This window comes from Puma concolor, chromosome D3 (assembly GCF_028749965.1).
Source record: "Puma concolor isolate L17-30 chromosome D3, mPumCon1.1.hap2, whole genome shotgun sequence".
NCBI classification, from domain to species: Eukaryota; Metazoa; Chordata; class Mammalia; order Carnivora; family Felidae; genus Puma; species Puma concolor.
Window position 1 is genome coordinate 18,048,864 of NC_141678.1, and position 20,300 is coordinate 18,069,163.

The 20,300-nt window shown below is 46.7% G+C and overlaps 1 protein-coding gene across 1 annotated transcript in view; it reads right to left on the minus strand.

Annotated features, from left to right (window-relative positions):
• Positions 1-20,300, minus strand: part of SVOP (SV2 related protein) — a 78,642-nt gene that overhangs the window by 9,178 nt on the left and 49,164 nt on the right. Inside the window, exons 7-12 of the mRNA XM_025933597.2 lie at positions 14,859-14,922; positions 12,838-12,963; positions 12,020-12,148; positions 10,411-10,484; positions 6,638-6,714; positions 2,667-2,774 (exon numbers count right to left, since the gene is read on the minus strand). Coding sequence (XP_025789382.2) covers positions 2,667-2,774; positions 6,638-6,714; positions 10,411-10,484; positions 12,020-12,148; positions 12,838-12,963; positions 14,859-14,922 — 578 coding nt within the window. The remainder of the gene's footprint in view (positions 1-2,666; positions 2,775-6,637; positions 6,715-10,410; positions 10,485-12,019; positions 12,149-12,837; positions 12,964-14,858; positions 14,923-20,300) is intronic.

Consider the following 20,300-nt stretch of genomic DNA (forward strand, 5'->3'; position numbering starts at 1 on the left):
GTCATGAGTGAAGACCGTGGGCTCTGGGGTGGGACCACAGCGCTTAGCCCTGCTGGGTGTGGGACACTTAGCGTCTTAGCTGGGTTTTCCAAGAAGCAGATCCTGGGACAAGGGCCCAGGTACAAGTGTTTAGTTGAGAGGCAACCCAAAGAAGAACCAATAGGAGGGTGGGAAAGTAAGATGCGGAAGGGAAGGCAAGAGTGCATGTCAAGCAAGTTACCACTGCGGGTCATTTCTACCCAATTCCACTGGGGGGCTCTGGGAGCCAGTATGGAATATCCATTTTAGAATTCTCCTGCCTGATGGGCGAGGAAGCTGGGGTATTTATACACCACCAACTCCTGCAATTACCGTTTGAAAGCAGCTCCCAGGTGTTAACTCCCTGACACTTGCAGCCACCTTATTTGTTTGCTTTTAGATACTGAAGCTTTCCATTCCTCCTGAGATAGTCCTCAGGCACAGAGAGGCAGATACTGGCAGCTGCAAGTTGCCAGGAACAGTTTTTGCTACACCTCTCTGAGCCTCAGTTTCTTCAGGTGTAAAATGGGAACAATTGTGCTACTTCATAAGACTAGATGACATTATCAGATAAAGGGTTAGTATCCAAAATCTACAAAGAACTTATCAAACTCAACACCCAAAAGACAAATAATCCAGGGAAGAAATGGGCAAAAGACATGAACGGACACTTCTCCAAGGAAGACATCCAGATGGCCAACCGACACGTGAAAGAATGCTCAACGTCACTCATCATCAGGGAAACACAAATCAAAACCACAATGAGATACCACCTCACACCTGTCAGAATGGCTGACATTAACAACTCAGGCAACAACAGATGTTGCCGGGGACGTGGAGACAGGGGAACACTTTTGCATTGTTGGTGGGTATGCAAGCTGGTGCAGCCACTCTGGAAAACAGTATGGAGGTTCCTCAAAAAATTAAAAATAGAACCACCCTACTACAACTGCACTACTAAGTATTTATCCAAAGGATACAAAAATGCTGATTCAAAGGCGCACATGCACCCCAATGTTTGTGGCAGTGCTGTCAACAATAGCCAAATTATGGAAAGAGCCTAAATGCCCATCAGCTGAGGAATGGATAAAGAAGATGTGAGATATGTATGTGTGTGTGTGTGTGTGTGTGTGTGTGTATACACCTGTATACAGGTATACACACACACACACACACACACACACACACACACACACACACACACACACAACGGAATATTAGTCAGCAACCAAAAAGAATGAAATCTTGCCATTTGCAACAACATGGACGGAACTAGAGTGTATTATGCTAAGCGAAATAAGTCAGAGAAAGACATATATCGTACGATTTCACTCAGATATGGTATCTAAGAAATAAAACAGATGAACATAGGGGAAGGGAAGGAAAAATAAAATAAGATAAAAACAGAGAGGGAAGAAAGCCATAAGAGACTGTTAAATACAGAGAACAAACTGAGGGTTGCTGGAGGGGAGGTAGGTGAGGGGATGGGCTAAATGGGTGACGGGCACTAAGGAGGGCACTTGCTGGGCTGAGCACCGGGTGTCATATGTAAGTGATGAATCAAAGGGTTCTCTTGAAGCCAATACTACACTGTATGTTAACTAACTTGAATTTCAATGACTAAATTTTACAAAAGACTAAATGAGACGTATCTAGAAAACATTTAGCATAGAGCCTGACATACATAAAGTAAGCATTCAATAAATACCAGACACTCTTGTTGTAATAATTACTAGTTTTTTTTTTACAGGAAAAAGATAAATTACCTTCACTTTATGTGCAGGTTTGGATTTTTTGACTCCCCACTAGTCCTTCCAGTGTGAGTGCTGATGGGGGACAGTTCTCCATGGATCTCTTATATTTTTGTGTACTGGCTGCCCTTTGTTCTGTTCGGATAGCCAACAGCCTTGCGAAGATAGAGATACCGTCTCCTTCCAGAGCAAAGAGCAAGCCTGTTTTACTGTCCATAAAGATGACGCATCTCTCTAGATCAAAAGCTGGACAAGTTTCTGGCAGCCCATTATGAAAGATCTGGGTTCCCTAAGCTTGGGATTCCTTAGGTAAGCAAAGTGAAAAAGGGACTGAGGAAGATATTGGGAAGCCAAGGAAAACTGTGGAACACAGAGTCAAGAATATAGGGACTAGTAGATCACTCACGACACGGTAGGGAATGCTCAGGTAATTCCTTAAGTAGCAACCATCATCCATTACCAGCTTTTGTGCACACTTCAGTGAGCGGGTTCTCATCAAAGGACAAGAGTCAGAGCACAGCAGCTACACCCATTACTCCATTGCGTGTGTAGCATCCACTTGGACCCTCCCTCATCATCCCTGTGGGACTTGAGAGCACGGGGAGCTGACACTAGTACGCTGTTCATGTTGTTTGCTGTGCCATGGGTAACAGTCTTTTGTCTCTGACCCAGGAGTCTCATGTCTTCTGCCAGGGAGCGTGACACGGGCGGCTTCATTTGTTAAGTAGCCTTTACAGTTCTTGACAACTTGCAGCTAAGGCTTGAAAAACTCATCTCCAGCTCCCCTAGAAAGGGGATTTTCTCCCAGGCAGCAGCACCAGGTGGAGCCACCAGATCAACAGCGGCCACATTCACGGGCTCCCCTGCCCCCGCCCCCACCTCCCACAGCTCCCTCACCTGGAAACTCAGAGAGCGTGGTCCACAGCAGATCCATGTAATCCTCCTCACTCAGGTACTCACAGGCCAGGCTGCATTTTGCTTCTACCGCCTTCTTCTGGCTAGAGACTGGAAGGTGGGAGACAGGAGAAAGAAGAGCCATTCTCAGAATCACGCCCTCCTGCTCCCACACTTCCCTCCCTGGGTACGATTCAGCTGGGACACCGTGGAAAGAGCCCAGGCTCCGGAGTCCGACAGACTCAGGTTCGAATCCCAACCAGCAGCGCTTTATCTCTCTGAGCCTCCGTTTCTTCACAAAACTGGAGCTAATGAAACCGCTGGGCAAGGGGGGGTGGGAGAATGAAAGCAGGCTGTGCATATGAGTGCGCTTAGCCCAGAAATGGCACACGCTAGGTGCGTTTGTGGCAGACAGACTCCAGGGTGGCCTCGATGATCCCCACCAATATTACCTGGCCCTCATGACTTCCTTGATCTCACCTTCTCTCTCTCCCTTGCTCTGCTCACTGTACTCGAGCAACACTGGTATCCTTGCTCTCCCTTCAATACTCCTGCATCAGGACCTTTGCACTGGCTGTCGCCTCTTCCGGGATGCTCTCTATAGACCCCATGACTAATTTCCTCACGTCCTTCGTATCTTTTTAAATCTCATCTCATGGAGGTCACCCTGAGCACCCCCATTTAAAACTTCAACATACCCACCGCCCCTTGCTCTGCCCCACCCTCCTGACCTCCCTGGCCCTGCTTGACTGTCTCCTTTTCCTATACATTTGTTAACAAACAGCGTGAAAGATTTTGAAATGGGCAAAATGTTTTGTCTAGTGTACCCTGATAGGTTGTCCTGCTTTTCGTTACCTTTGAGCCATGCACATTATAGAATACTGGTATTGATGCAAAGGCTTTTCTAGTTCATCAAAATGCAAATTGTGTCTGGTGATGCAATTGATTACTGCCTTATGCATACTGACAAGTTGTGCCTCTAATTGTAAAGCCATTTCTGCATTTCTGATTGCCTATATACGTGTATCTTTTGAACTCTCCTTTGAACCAGTTGTAACCTCTTGTGGTGTTAGCAGACCTCCGGCGTTAGTAGACAATTCTCCATGGATGCTCACATCTCTGTATGGTTTATAAGCAGAGGCACTGACTTTCTTTGTCCTGGACTATCTTTTCAAGGACCGTGGTTTAACCAACAGCCTTGACAGGGAGCGTCTACCTTTGGAGTAAGGAACAGGGCCTTGCTTAGGGCCTTCAATGGTCTAGTGTCTCCCCACAGGGCAAGAGCAGGCAGGCTTACCATCCAGTGTAAGAGAGCTGGGTGCCCTAAGCTCAGAGATCCTCTCTTGTAACATAACCCACTGCTCTTGGAGGTGGGACCTCCTCTCTTCACATCACCCTGTGGGAATGGGAGCTCCTCACTGGTGTAAGAAATGCTGATACTCCAGCTACTGCTATTACTGTGAGTAGCAAAGTCCTTTGTCTCTGATCCAGGAGTGTTGTGTCTTTTGCAGGCATCTGTGGAAGCTGTGCACGCCTAACCTGTTAGCTGGAAAATAGGTAAATCCTCAGACTTTTCACAGTTCTTAACTAATTCATTCATTAACTGAGGAGTTAAAATCTTTGACATGCGGTCATTATATATTTGTATGAGAGGCATGATTTTACCTTTTCTTAAAATTTTTTTCTTTAACCCATCACCTTCTAACACACTATGTCATTGCCTCACTTATTAAGCTATTCTCTCTCTCTTTTTCTCTCTCCCCACCAAAACATGAGCTCACAGGGTAGGGATATTTGTCTTTTTTTTTTTTTTTAATTTTTTTTTTTTAACGTTTATTTATTTTTGAGACAGAGACAGAGCATGAACGGGGGAGGGTCAGAGAGAGAGGGAGACACAGAATCGGAAGCAGGCTCCAGGCTCTGAGCCATCAGCCCAGAGCCCGACGCGGGGCTCGAACTCACGGACCGTGAGATCGTGACCTGAGCCGAAGTCCGACGCTCAACCGACTGAGCCACCCAGGCGCCCCGGGATATTTGTCTTTTGTGGTCACTGATGTACCCTAACACCTAGATCAGTACCTGGCTTATAGAAAATATTGAATAAATGACTTGTCCAAGATCACACGGCTACTTAGTGCTGGAACCCAGGCTCCCTGATTTCCAGCTGTGGGCTTGTTCCACGGTATCACTTCTCCTGCCCACGTAGAAGAAAGGGCTTTTTTTTTTTTTTAATGTTTATTTATTTTTGAGAGACAGAGTGTGAGCAGGGGAGGGGCAGAGAGAGAGGGAGACACAGAATCTGAAGCAGGCTCCAGGCTCCGAGCTGTCAGCACGGAGCCCGATGTGGGACTTGAACTCATGAGTCGTGAGATCACAAGCCATGAGATCATGACATGACCCGAAGCTGGATGCTTAACCAACAGAGCCACCCAGGCGTCCCAAGAGAGAGCTTTTAACAGGAGTTGGCAAACTATCACCTGAAGCCAAATCTGGTCTCCAGTTTGTTTCTGCCTGGCCTGCGTGCTAAGAATGGTTTTTACATTAAAAAAACTTTTTTTGTTAAGTTTATTTATCTATTTTGAAAGAGACAGAGACAGCAAGAGCGGGGGTGGGGCAGGGAGAGAGAATCCCAAGCAGGCTCCTTGCTCAGCAAGGAGCCCGATGCAGGGCTCAATGCCATGACCCTGGGCTCACGACCTGAGCCGAAATCAGGAGTCGGATGCTCCACCGGCTGAGCCATCTGGATGCCCCAAATTCACATTCACGAATAAGGTTTTATCGGAACACGAGCAATGCTTGTTCGTTAACCAATTGTCCACCGCTTTTTTCCTTCTTTGTATGGCCCGCAAAGCCTAAAATATTGACTAGCCGGCCCTTTCTGGAAAAAGTTTGCCAACCCCTGCTTTGTAACATTCCCCTGGATCCTCCTCTGTTTTGCTTAAGCGGGTCCACTGTTGGGGGCATGTGATCTGTAGTCAATAACCAAATCCCAAACCTGCGACTGAGCCACGAACTCATTAAATACTCACTTACACCAATAAACCAAACTATTAACTAAGCTTATAGAGGCTTACTATGAAAAAGATAACCAGGTAAATCCTACAGACAAGTGAGAACCTGATCCCTTTATCCTCCACCCTGGGCTCCATGCTAGGAACCCATTTTTAAAGATAGAATTGTTTGAAATCCCAGACATGTGCATATAGTCTTTGCTTTCTGGCTGTTCCTTTTGTCCGGTGGCTCCCACCTCCGGCTGCACAAGAGAATCGCCGGGGGAGCTTTTAAAAAAAATTTTTTTTTTCAACGTTTATTTATTTTTGGGACAGAGAGAGACAGAGCATGAACGGGGGAGGGGCAGAGAGAGAGGGAGACACAGAATCGGAAACAGGCTCCAGGCTCCGAGCCATCAGCCCAGAGCCCGACACGGGGCTCGAACTCACAGACCGCGAGATCGTGACCTGGCTGAAGTCGGACGCTTAACCGACTGCGCCACCCAGGCGCCCCCGGGGGAGCTTTTAAAAGCCACTAACGCCCGGGTCCAGAGATGCTGAGTAAATTGACCCGGGCATCGTTTAACTGGCCCCAGGTGATTCCGTTGTGTGGCCAGGGTTGAGATCCTACCCGGTTCTCCGGCTTCACATGCACGTGAGAATCACCGCACAGGGTCACAGCCATCAAACTCAGTGTTGGACTTCATCGAGCCCTTTGCGTGACATAAGCGGTGACTCTGCTATAATGTCCCTTCTGTCGTGACAAGATTGTTCGGGTTTCCACAGAGCATCTCGGAGACCGCAGTCCAGGTCTTTGGTGCTCAGATGTGGAAGAAACTTTCTCCCTGGAGTCTGCGGGACAAAGTCACTGGCGTTTGTGCGTGGCCGGGCTCAGGAAGGGCTGAACGAGGGGCGGGGACGTGTGTGTGACTGTGTACGGTGGGGGTAGGAGTGGTTAGCTGGTAAAGGGAGTTTGATACTCACTGCTGCACACATCTCCTGCCTGAAAGAGCTCAGTGGTGAGCAGAACTAATCCATAGTAAGAAAACGCATTGGAAAACCTGCCAGAAAGGAAGCAAAAAAAGGTAAAGAAATGATGGGAGAAATGCAAGATCCCCTTTCCCCAACCCCTCAGGAAGGACTTGCGTCTATGGCAGCGAGGACCAGTCTTTGGACGTGGGTGACACTGGGGCTTTGGGGGGCGGGGGGGAGGGCGGTGGCAGTTCCTGGGGCCCTTGAGCAGGAAAATGGCAGGTACAAAGCATAGCGGTGTGTTAAAGGTATGTGATCCCGTGTCCTTTGAAAGACCAACAACTGTATTATATCACAGAGAACACCAGGCTGTTTTTCACAATTGGCAATAGGGAATAAAAGTTTGGGGAACCAAGATTTGGAAGAAAACAGTCATGGCTGACATCCGTCAGGGTTTCTGGGCCAACTTGGTCAATGTGGAGAGAGAAGAGGACGGAAAAACTTTGATAATACAGAGAACTGGGCTCCAGCTCTACCCTTGAACTCCTGAGAGTTGAATCAACTCACCAAGCATTTATTAAACACCTGCTGTGTACCCCATACAAGTGTGGAGTCAGCAGACTTCCCTAAAATTTCAGATTAGAATGACCCAGTTAATTAATTCCCAATTGTCCCAGGAACCATAACACTCAAGTCTGTAGGACCAGAACATTCTCATCCTGTAGTACAGTTATGTGGGAACTGTCATAATTAGTCCATGGTGATAAATTTCCTTGAGTTACAATATGTGCTAGCAAATTTAGTGATTTCTATTGGGGGCAAGAAACAGTCTCTAATTAATTGCTTTGGTATTTGGGCAGCGTCGGCTCAAATGAGTCACATGCATGCAAAGACAGACACCCTTAACTAGGTCAACCACCTCCTCTCCCTTTTCAAAAATCCTGCAGACTGAGCACTTGTATTGAGCATACAGCCATACAGCAGGTGTTTAATAAATGCTTGGTTCAGCTCTCAGGAATGCATGGGCAGAATTGGAGCCCAGTTCTGTTTATTATCAAGGCCTTCCTCTCCACTTGCCTGCAATTGACCACTTTTCAGGACGATCCCCTGCTAATTAGCTCCTCCCCTCAAAGGTGCATAGGGAAAGGGATAAGTGGTTACACCAGAACTCCGAAAAGTGTTAGCCATGACTCTGTACAAATCCCTCCCTTCCACCCTGCCCACAGCCAGCCATCGTGAATGGCCGCGTTTTAAGGAAAACAGACCAGGATCAGGACTGAGAGTTCTAAGGCTGCACGTGTTGACCAAATCAGTGGTTCCCCAAACATGGGTCCCATGCCACTGGTGTACCGAAGGCAGTATGGCCCGAAAAGAGGAGTAAGGAAGCAGGCATTATCATTTTCCTTTCTTTTTTTTTTTAATTTTTTTTTTTCAACGTTTATCTATTTTTGGGACAGAGAGAGACAGAGCATGAACAGGGGAGGGGCAGAGAGAGAGGGAGACACAGAATCGGAAACAGGCTCCAGGCTCTGAGCCATCAGCCCAGAGCCCGACACGGGGCTCGAACTCACAGACCGAGAGATCGTGACCTGGCTGAAGTCGGCCGCTTAACCGACTGAGCCACCCAGGCGCCCCTATCATTTTCCTTTCAATTACAGTTGACCCTTGGACAACACAGGTTTGAACTGCAGGGGCCACTTATAAGGAGATTTTTTTTTCAATAAATACTGCAATTACATTTTCTCTTGAAGATGATTTTAATAACACTTTTTCTCTAGCTTACTTTAAGAATACAGTATAGGGGCGCCTGGGTGGCGCAGTCGGTTAAGCATCCGACTTCAGCCAGGTCACGATCTCGCGGTCCGGGAGTTCGAGCCCCGCGTCGGGCTCTGGGCTGATGGCTCAGAGCCTGGAGCCTATTTCCGAGTCTGTGTCTCCCTCTCTCTCTGCCCCTCCCCCGTTCATGCTCTGTCTCTCTCTGTCCCAAAAATAAAAAATAAAAACGTTGAAAAAAAAATTAAAAAAAAAAAAAGAATACAGTATATAATACATTTAACAGACAAAATAGATGTTCATCAGTAAGGCTTCTGGTTAATGTTATCAGTAAGGTTTCTGGTTCATAGGAGGCTATTAGTGAAGTTCGGGGGGATCAAAAGATTTTCAACTACTCAGGGGTCTGTGCCTTTAACCCCCACTCTGCACTGTTGAAGGTCAACTGTATTTTGATGGCTTCCTAGTCTCACTTACTTGCTAATGAGTCCTCAACATCTGCCTCTCTCTCTATTAAGTACAGTAACTCAGAGCTTTGGCAAATCATCAATCTAGCTACTTTTTACTATATTTCTCTTGAGGAGGGCCTTCTCTCTATGGCCTGCTGTTAAGTTTTTTTTTTTTTTAGCGTTTTAAAAGACATTTATCTGAACGCTTGTGCGCTGTTGGTGGGGATGCAAACTGGTGCAGCCACTCTGGAAAACAGTATGGAGTTTCCTCAAAACATTAAAAATAGAAATACCCTATGGTCCAGTTATGGCACTATTGGGCATTTACCCAAAGAATACAAAAACACTAATTCGAAAGGATATACGCCCCCCCCATGTTTATTACAGCATTATTTATTGTTTTTTTTATTTTTATTTTTCACATTTATTTATTTTTGAGAGACAGAGCAAGATAGAGCGTGAGCGGAGGAGGGGTGGGGGGGCGGCGGGGATACCCAGAATCTGAAGCAGGCTCCAGGCTCTGAGCTGTCAGCAGCACAGAGCCCAATGCAGGACTTGAACTCGTGGACCGTGAGATCATGCCCTGAGCCGAAGTTGGATGCTTAGCTGACTGAGCCACCCGGGCGTCCCTACAGCATTATTTATAATAGCCAAATTATGGAAGAAGCCCAAGTGTCCATCGATAGATGAATGGATAAAGAAGATGTGGTCTATATATACAATGGAATATCACTCAGCCATAAAAAGGAATGAAATCTTGCCATTTGCAATGACATGGATGGAACGAGAGAGTATAATGCTAAGCGTAGTATCTCAGTCAGAGGGCAAATACCACGTGATTTCATCCATATGTGGAATTTAAGAAACAACACAAATGAGCAAAGGGAAAAGAAAGAGACAGAGAAACAAATCAAGAAACAGACTCTTAAGCATAGAGAACTGACCAGAGGGGAGGATGCTGGGGGGATGGGGGAGATAGGTGATGGGGATTAAGAGTGCACTTATCATGATGAGCACTGAGTAATGCATACAATTGTTGAATCACTGTATTCTACACCCGAAACTAACATAACATTGCATGTTAACTGTGTTGGAATTAAAATGAAAAACGTAGTTAAAAAGGACATTTATCTGAGTAAAAAGGGAGTCCAATTAAAGAAAACAACGAAGAATAGCACGGGTGATACCTGAATAAGGCAGAAATCAGGAAAGTCATATCCAAACCACTTTATTTTGGAACTGCTGCCCACGATCAAAGAGCTATCTGTGCATCACGTAAAAACAGAAAGCAAAGGGGCGCCTGGGTGGCTCAGTCGGTTAAGCGTCCGACTTCGGCTCAGGTCATGATCTCACGGTTCGTGAGTTCGAGCCCCGCATCAGGCTCTGGGCTGACAGCTCAGAGCCTGGAGCCGGCTTCAGATTCTGTGTCTCCCTCTGTCTGCCCCTCACTGCTTGCACTCTGTCTCTCGCACTGTCCCAAAAATCAATAAATGAAAAAAAAAAAAAACCAGAAAGCAAAACAGGGCATGAATGAAGGGGATCAAGGTGTCAAGAAACAGCTCTTACCATATAAACCACAGCAACAAGGTTGTCCACCTAAAATGGGGCGTGAAAAGGTCCCTCATTCTGCCTCGGTCTTCCTGTTTCAAGACAAGAACGTGCAATTTGCTCTCCTCCCCTCGAGAAGTTTGGGCCCCAGCCAGCAGCCTAAGACCGTGGGCACCCACAGCAGGGAGGGAAGCTCCTGGTGGGCTACGTGCTCAGATTCCGGGAACCCAGGACCCGATCCCACGGCACAAAGTCTCCCGGCCCAGGGAGGCCCTCCAGCCAGGACCCAGCAAGGTCTACAGGCTTGGTTCCCCAAGGATGGAAACATTCTGTAATCCCTGTAGCAGGAAGCAGACTCCTTGGGCCTGGTACCCCCAGGGATTCTCGGGCAGTGCCATGGACCCAGGGAGCAGACAGTCAATCCAAGGGGCATCCAACCATTTAATGCCCTCCCAAGCCAGCTCTAGGTCAAGATCACAAAAATCAATGTACTGAAAATCAATTCACCAGAAGCCAATGTGTCAAAGGTTGATTAAATGACCCATTTGCCAATTTCATATAATTTGCTAATTTATCAAATCTTTGCTCTACAACGTTCTTTTTTTTTAAGTTTATTTATTTTTTATGAGCAATAGAGAGAGAGAGAGCATAAAGGAGGGACAGAAGGAGAGAGAGAATCCCAAGCAGGCTCTGTGCTATCAGCACAGAGCCCAACACGGGGCTTGAACCCACAAACTGTGAGATCATGACCTGAGCTGAAACCCAGAGCCACCCAGGCACCCCTACAATGTTCTTTTTAAGAGTATATTCTAGGGGGTGCCTGGGTGGCTCAGTTGGTTGGGCGTCTGACTTAGACTCAGGTCATGATCTCGCAGTTCGTGAGTTCAAGCCCCTCGTCGGGCTCTGTGCTGACAGCTCAGAGCCTGGAGCCTGGTTGGATTCTGTGTCTCCTCCTCTCTCTCTGCCCCTCCCATGCTCACGCTCTGTCTCTGTCTCTCAACAATAAATAAATGTTAAAAAAATTTTTTTAAAAGAGTATATTCTAGGACTGTGATAATATTCTTCTTAGGTATATTTAACGAAAACATTTTTCTTAGCAGTTTGAGAAACGCTTGCTTATTTAACCATGCTAAATGTTTAAAAAAAAGATTATGGGTTTTAGGTGGCTTAGTCTACCTGTGAATAGCCCTCATGAATAAAAATATATTTTTTGGTATATTCTTGAATGAAAAGACAACACCCATTAAATAGGTTTATTGAATGTATTTGAGAATGTTTGTATTTATTGACTATATTTTGGAATAGGTTAATATATTTAGAAATAGATCCATTAACATATTTATAGAGAGCATATACTGAGGAAATAAATGTGTTAATATATACACAGGAAAAATATACTCCTATTTGCTACATATATTCAAAAAGTTCCTTGAAACATTTTTTGGTAAAAAAGATACACTGGCAAGTTAATTCAGGAAAATTGGCTTTTGGGGAATTAGTCTGCTTGTGCACTTTTTGCTGGTCTCAGAATTTGCCACCTCCTTGGAGAGCATGCCCCACCCACGCACACACTCCCGCCCAGGCGCACGGACACACACACGCCACAGACAGCGGGCCAGGCACCGACCTGTCTGGAGATGATGAGTTTCCCCAGCGGCATGGGGGCTCCGTTTTCTGTCGCTATCCTCTTTAAGGTGGCGATGGCCTTCTCCTGATTCCCGGACAGCACGTCATACCTTGCGCTCTCCGGCAGCCACTGTGGGGAACAGGCGTGGCAGATTAGGGTGGAACAGAACACGGGGTCCCAGCCACATATCTCAGCGGGGTGTGGAGTCTTTAAGCTTAGGGCTCTGGAGCCAGAGGGCTAGCTTCAAATCCTGGCTCTGTCATTGATTATCCTGGTTGTGGGACCTTCAGTAATTACTTGACCTCTCTGTGCCTCCATTTCCTCATCCACAAAATGGGGATAACGATAGATCCCACCTCGTAAAGGTTGTCGAGAGGGTTAAGTGAGAGAATCCAGACAAAGTGCTTAGCACGATACCTGGAATGTGTTCATGCAATGATGGTTGTTTCTGTTGCTATTATTATTATTAATCGGTGCGGCTGGCAGAGTTCCAAAAACATCATCTTACAAAGAATCCCTGCAGGACAGTGTCCTCCTTTACCTCCTCCCCACTGAAACACAGTGAACGGCTGAACAGCAGAAAGCCAAGCGGCCAAGGTTGAGATCTTTTTTTTTATTATTTGAGACAGAGACAGAAGAAGAGCATTTAGGGACGAGGGAGGATGTGGGAGAAACAGAGAGAATCCCAAACATCTCAGAACGCCATGCGGGGCTAGAACCCACAAACCGTGAGATGATGACCTAAAGTTGGATGCTTAACCGACTGAGCCGCCGCCCAGGTGCCCCGTAAAGGTTGACATCTCTTAAAGGATACCTACAAAACACAGAACCGCAAAGAGGAGCAACGGGACGGCCGAGAGGATGAGCAGCCAGCGCCAGCCCAGGCTGGGCATCACAAACACGGCCAGGATCACCTCGAACACTGTCCCGATGGCCCAGAAGACCTGGCAGGGGAAAACGGGATCAGCGATGGGAGCAGCGTGGCCAACACATGAGCTCATTGCAGACAACGCGACTGACACGGGGGAGGGTCCTCGTGGTCAGCCACGTCGGAATGGCCGTCTTTCCTGTTTTTCATATAGTTGGGGGCAGGGCCATCATGTTGCCCATCTCCTCTGTCATATTTGCGTGGTACCCACTGGAGTGGGTACGATGTGGCAGCTCTGGTTTAGGGAGATCGATGCCATCAATATCGTGTGAGGCCAATACAGTAACGGACATATTGTTTTTGTCTACTGACATCCATCTCTCTCGCCCAAGAGGCCCCTAGTATCCTTTATCACAACTGCCTCTTCCCTGCAGGGCTGACTATCTTCTGTTTGCCTCGCCATCCTTTCCCACCTTGCTTTCTTTGTATGGACTGCATCCACAGGCTCCCTGTCTTCTGGCTTTCCACTGGCTACAGCCAATGGGGAGCCCCACAGGACATGGGAGGGAGGGAGGGAGGGAGAAAGGAAAGAGATGTGGGGGCATTTATTCCTCTGGCTCCCTCCCTGCACGGTGGTCATGGGCTGGCTGCATCTCTCAGCAGGTCACAGCACCTGTCCAACAGCCCTGGACACACAACTCTGTCTCTCTTTCTCTCTGGGCTGCTAATTAATTACTTCCTGCCTTTGCCTGGCAACTGGCACTTCAGGCCTGGGGCTATTTAGAAATAGTTCCTTTATCAAACCCTCTTCAAACTATCCTAAGTTGAGTATGCGGTCTCCTGCTCAGGCCCTACAACTATTGTCCATTGCCAAACATGGCCCTTCAGCTTCTCCATCAGTTCTGGGGGACTCCGAGAGCCTTCCTAAATCCTCTTTGGCTGAACTCAACCACAGTCTATTTCTGTTGCTGCCAACCGGGGGTGATAGTCAAAATGTCTAACAAACTGGACCAACCCAGGATAGGCACCTGACACTGGTCATATACCCCCTGCTCTCAACACACACACATATACCATGACTGTGCCAGGAGTTAACTCTTCAGACGCTAGATCATGGGAAGTTCTAGGGGGTCCTAAGAGTGGACAGGGTGTCAGGCGATGAGGGGTAATCAGGGACCAAGATCTGCTGGCATAAACGCATCTCAATATTTAAATAGTTGGTTCATCCATACCAGCGTGGACCAGATGACTACAATCCTTATCGATCAGGGGTAGATGCAGTCTGGGTGGTAAGTTGGGCAGTGACGTCAATGTGATTACTATTGTCAACATGGTCATGGTGACTAGAGACGTCGGAGTGGCATCATAGTCGTCACTGTGGGCATCAGTGTCCGAAAGGACAAATAAACCCTACTGCCTGCATGCTAGAGGGGTCACTGGGCAGCTACATATTGGCCCTGAGATCTTCCAGAACCATGATTGGAAAACGAGTCACAAAACCTTGGCAGAAAGGAGGCTCGGGGGGACGAGCTGGACCGAGGGAGTTTTAAGGCAGTCTCTAGGCTACAGAAGTGGCCCCTCACACAAGACACAGGTGAGCCCGGATACAAACAGGGGTGGAGGGTGATGATATGGATGGGGGACAGGGGTGTTGGTCCCCTTACGCACCAACTCTCGGCACCAACTCTCAGATAAAAGCCATGTGAAGTCCAAGAAGGAAATACCACCTGCCTGCCACCATTTTCCTAAGAGATTGATTGTTTTTTTTTTTTTTTTTGTCAATTGAAGGGTTTATCCGTGTTGCAAAAAGACCACGTCAGAATTGACATAATTGACCCGTTTAAGTCTCCACACACTGAGTCTGTTAGAGCTCTCTTAAACTCCCATTTCCTCATCCTGTGGCTCAAGACGCCTGAGAATCTCCTGCTGAGGGACTGAGCGCTCTTGGGAAACCCAGACCACCCTCCTTACCTCAATCAGCAAGATACACTTAGCTCTGGCCTTCATGGGAAGGAACTCCGCGTACAGCGTCACCCTGGGAAAGCAGAGAGACAGGAAGAAAGTTAAGGTCGGGACTGAGTAAGAGGACTGCCACCGCTTTCTGAATTTCTAGGCCAATATTCCTCCGAGGGTGGTCTGTGGACCACTTACTGCAGAATTTCCTAGGATGACGGCTAAGGTCATAGATCCCTAGGCCCCACCCCGAACCCTTGGGAACAGAGTCTCAGGGGTGGGGTTCTGGCATCTGCATTAACTCACTCCCCACATGATTCTCAAATTTAGAACTGCCGACACGGAGCCCTACCCACAACCCAGCAAATATAGGAGAAAATAGGGTAGTGCGACAACAGGCAACTTCAATCTGGAACATTATTCGGGTTTTTCCCTATTATTCACGTCCTGAATAGTCTTCAAGAGTCCAGGCCTTTCATTCTGTAGGATGCTCCTCCTCTTAAGTCCATCTGCTGTCTCCCTGTGACCAGACTCAGGCCATGTTTTCTTGGCAAGAACCCCGCAGAAATGATACTAAGCTCCTTCCAGTGCCTCACATCAGGGCCATATGGTGTCAACTCATCTCATCACTGGTGACATTAACCTTCATCACTGGCTCAAGATGGTGTCTGAAAGATTTCTCCACCCTAAAGTTATCCTTTTTCCATCTGGGATTACTTTGCGGGGAAAAATTCAGAGATTATGCCAATATCCTGTTCTCCCTAGAACCTCTACCCATCAGCTTCGGTATCCCATCCATGGACGATACCTGCCTGAATCAACACTACTATGATGGTAACAGGTGGTATTTTTTAAATTTCCATTGTTCCTTCTACATTTAGAATGGATATTCTACTGTAAGGAGGAATTTCCCTTTTCCCCTGTATCTATCTATCTATCTATCTATCTATCTATCTATCTATCTATCTACCTACCTACCTACCTACCTACCTACCTACCTACCTACCTATTCATTCAACGAATCAGTATGAACTTGTAGATTCCTATTCTATTCAGTGGGTTGTAAGCCACTACTACCATTATTCTTCTGATGCTCAGACTGTCCCAGATCTGACCGTTGGAAGACTTTTTTTTTTAATTTTTAAAAAAATGTTTATTTTTGAGACCGCGAGAGAGGCAGAGCACAAGCGACGGAGGGGCAGAGAGAGAGAGGGAGACACAGAATCCAAAGCAGGCTCCAGGCTCTCAGCCAGCAGCACAGAGCCCAACGTGGGGCTCGAACCCACAAACCATGAGATCATGACTTGAGCCGAAGCTGGACGCTTAACCAATTGAGACACCCAGGTGCCTCTCATTGGAAGACCGTTTAAACCAATCCCTATGTCTCTTTTATATGCCTCCATCATTCCTTGAACTCTTCTTTACTTTCTGGCACAACAAGATGTCCAAGTTCATGGTGTGTTTTCCTGGTCCCAGCTGTGGCGTCAGCCATTTTTCTAAGAGGTTCTGGTTCCTTTCGGTAGAAGACGGTATTTAGAAACCAAATACTGATGTCAGTGTGCTCATTGCTGCTGGGCTGTCATTGCTTCTAGGCCTTCTCAGTGGATGCAGCTAAGAGATCTCTCTCTCTCTCTCTATCATCTATCTTGGTCTCTCCATTTCTCTCTGCCCACATGCACTCCATACACCCACATGTTTCTATATCTATCTGTGTATATATATTTTTAAAAAAACAACGAGTTCTTACTGATACTTTCGATTCCAGTCCAACCAGAAGGTTAGGGTTCTTTCTAACCCTCCCGGTTTCCATGTTTATAATTCCCTTCTCCGACATTGAGACACGGGGGCCTCATTCTCCTCAATATATTTCTTATTTGCTCAATCAACTTATTGGTTTGCTGAATGTAACGAACGTCCTAACTGCATCGACCCCTCCATCTACTACATTCGTGCCCCTTCCCCTGCCTTCCACTTCCTCAGCCGCCGGCCACGTTGGGAAGAGAAGGAAACTTCTAAACGACTTCCCCATGCTGCCTTCCAACTTGTTAGGAAGAGCAGGCTTTCTCTTTCCCCACATCTCCCACCTAAGTCAAGCATCGGAGCTACTCTCCTGGCTCCTCATAAGGGAGGCTGTGGAGAGAGAGGCTCATTTCCATTAACCCTTTTGAGGCAGACGGATGTTGGTGACCCATCCAGGTCTCCTGGGATGCCCCTTTACTAGTTCGTGTCCAGCTCCCAGCTGCTGCTGCTAATGCTGCAACCCTCTTCTGGGATTGCTCTTGAGCAACTGTGACTGCCTCACCAGAGAAGTGTCTAGGAGTTACAACCCTTCTCCCCAGGACAGACTGGTATGTGCTTACAAAAGTCCCGTTCCATTGCCTCAAGGTAGGACAGACCTTGTGGAACAAAGAACACTCCTGAGTTCCCTGTGGGATCAGCCCGAGTCTCGACGTCACCAGAAACCATGCTTTTGCTTAACTTCTTCCTTTCAACATTATTGCCTCTTTCACGGTTTTATGGGCTTCCGAGAGCATTCCTTAAATAAATCACTTATACAAGAATCTCTGACTAACCTCTGCTTCTATGGAACCTCTGCTTCTACGAATGACGTCCTTCCCTGCATAACATCTAACATTTTGAAAGTTGGTCTTAGCAATACCACTGAGATTTAGGAACAGAATAATGATAAAAGGACACCTCTGTCCAGAGAAGGAAGAATTCTTAGGAGCCTCAGAGGAAAGGTTAGGGCTTTAGTAGTTCAGGTATATACACTCTATTTAGAAAAAAGTATGAAGAAAAGGCAATGTCATCTAGTTCATTTCACAGTATAAGTATTCTAGTATATTCTTTCTGTCTTGATCTTCTGTCTTTATCCCTCTTTCTCAATCTCTCTCTCTAGCTAAGATCATACTCAAGAATTTTGAACCTAGGGCACCTGGCTGGCTCAGTCAGTTAAGCATCCGACTTCAGCTCAGGTCATGATCGCCTGGTCAGTGAGTTTGAGACCCACGTAGGGATCTGTGCTGACAGCCAGAGCCTGGAGCCTGCTTCGGATTCTGTGTCCCCCTCTCTCTCTGCCCGTCCCTGCTGGTGCTCTGTCTCACTCTGTCTCTCAAAAATAAATAAATGTTAAAAAAAATTTAATAAAAAAATTAAAAAAGAATTTTAAACCTTACTTTTCATTGATTTATAAATAGCATTACCATACCACTTAAAACCCTCTTACACACATATATTCCATCACATGCATGAACCATACGTTTCTTTTTTTTTTTTTACATTTTTTTTAACGTTTATTCATTTTTGAGAGATGTAGAGAGACAGAGTGTGAATGGGGGAAGGGCAGAGAGAGAGAGAAAGACACAGAATCCGAAGCAGGCTCCAGGCTCTGAGCTGTCAGCACAGAGCCCTACGTGGGGCTCGAACCCACCAACCGTGAGATCATGACTTGAGCCAATGTCGCTTAACCGACTGAGCCACCCAGGTGCCCCTGAACCATACTTTTCTTAATAACAGCTACCTTTTATTGAGGACCTACTATATGCCAAATATTCTTCTAGATGTTTTACATGAATTATCTCAGTAAGCATCTCAAATAAATGGGGTAATTATAATCCTCTGTATTTTAAGTTTTAAAAAGTTTATTTATTTATTTTGAGAGAGAGAGAGAGAGGCAGGGAGGGGCAGAGAGAGAGGGAAAGAGAGAAAATCGCAAGCAGGTTCCATGCTGCCAGCGCAGAGCCCGATGCGGGGCTCGAGCCCACAAAGCGTGAGTCCATGACCTGAGCCGAAATCAAGAGTCGGCAGCTTAACCAACCGAGCCACCCGGGTGTCCCTGTGTGTGTGTACTTTTGATTCTCATTTTCATCTCTAGATCTATCTACGTTAGATAAATTGTTAGTTGACCAGGATCACGCAGCTAGTAAGTCAGTAAGTTGGAGAGCCAAAATTCTCACCCACATCTGTCTATAGCTTCTAGCCCACCAACCACTTCCTCATTTGGATGGTTTCACGACGATAAACAACACTTCAGTGAACGTCATCAGGCTGAAGACATTTTGGTCTGCACGTGGTTTCCTTAGGCTAGGCCCCTGCTAAATAGAATTTGTGTCAAAGCCTAGGCGTATTTTGAAGGCTTTTGATATATATTGCCAGAGTGGTCCCCCCCCCAAACTCGTTCCAGTGTATATGCCCACAGGTACCTCGCTCAGCAAAAACCATCAGGAATCTCATTTAACTCAGCTCTGAGAACGGGGATCCAGATTATAGTGGTTGCAGAGGTCACAGCGGTTACCATGGATGATTTCTTTGACACCTTATGCTCTTCTCCGCACGGTGTGCTTACATTATTCAAAAAAAAATCATCATAATAATAATAAATACTACTAATAAAGCGGGAAGCATGTTCACCTTTCCTCCATCACAGAAAAGTTCAACAACTAACTGCGAAACTGTGCCATGGCGTGTTCCTGGGGGCAGAGCCATTCCTGTCCTTCGATGTCAAGGATTTCTTCTTATCATGAAGCTATAAGCACAGTCTTTTTATTTCTTTTTACATTTTTTTTAGCTGAAGCAGCAGCACCTCACGAATGCAGTTTCGTTTAAGACAAGTTAGCAATACACAAGTATACAGAGTATATGATGCCTCTTCCTCTTCCCCATTGCCCCTACTTCGCTTCCATTCCCCCCAAAGCCATAACTACTGGGAGCCTGCTTTGCAAACTTCCAGCCCCTTCTCTAGCTAAATAAATAAATGCAAGCAATGTTATCTTTTTTTCTTCCCTTCCTTTCCTTCCCTCTTCCTCCCTTCCTCTCTCCCTCCTGTCCTTCCTTTCTGTCCTCCCTACTTCCTTTCTCCCCTTCCTTCCTTCTTCCTTCCTCCTTCCTTCCTTCCCACATGCAGCATACTGTCCAAGTTCAACCCATACAAATGCCCGACTTTTCCAACTTCCTTGTCAATACAGTTTTCTACCTGCCACTTCCTGCAACTCTATCCTGAGTGCTTTCTTTGGTTATTTAAAAAAAATTTTTTTTCATGTTTTATTTTATATGTGAGAGAGAGAGAGACAGAGAGAGAGAGAGAGAGAGAGAGACAGAGCATGAGCAGGGGAGGGGCAGAGAGACGGAGACAGAATCCGAAGCGGGCTCCAGGCTCTGAGCTGTCAGCACAGAGCCTGACGCGGGGCTCGAACCCACAAGCAGTGAGATCATGACCTGAGTCGAAGGCGGACGCTCAGATGACTGTTCCAGGCGCCCCTCTCTGGTTATTAAGGCTTGCTCTGCCAACCTCGGTGGCAGACTAGGAGTCTAGTTTGCCAAGGAATTTAAACTTCCCAGGGGCAACTCTCAACAAATGACGTTTCCCTCTCCCTTAAACGGGACAATCTGGAGACGTGGGTTACAGAATCTCCCAGAGTAAACTATTTGCCCTAGCTTCTCGGTGTCAGGATCTGCTTTCAA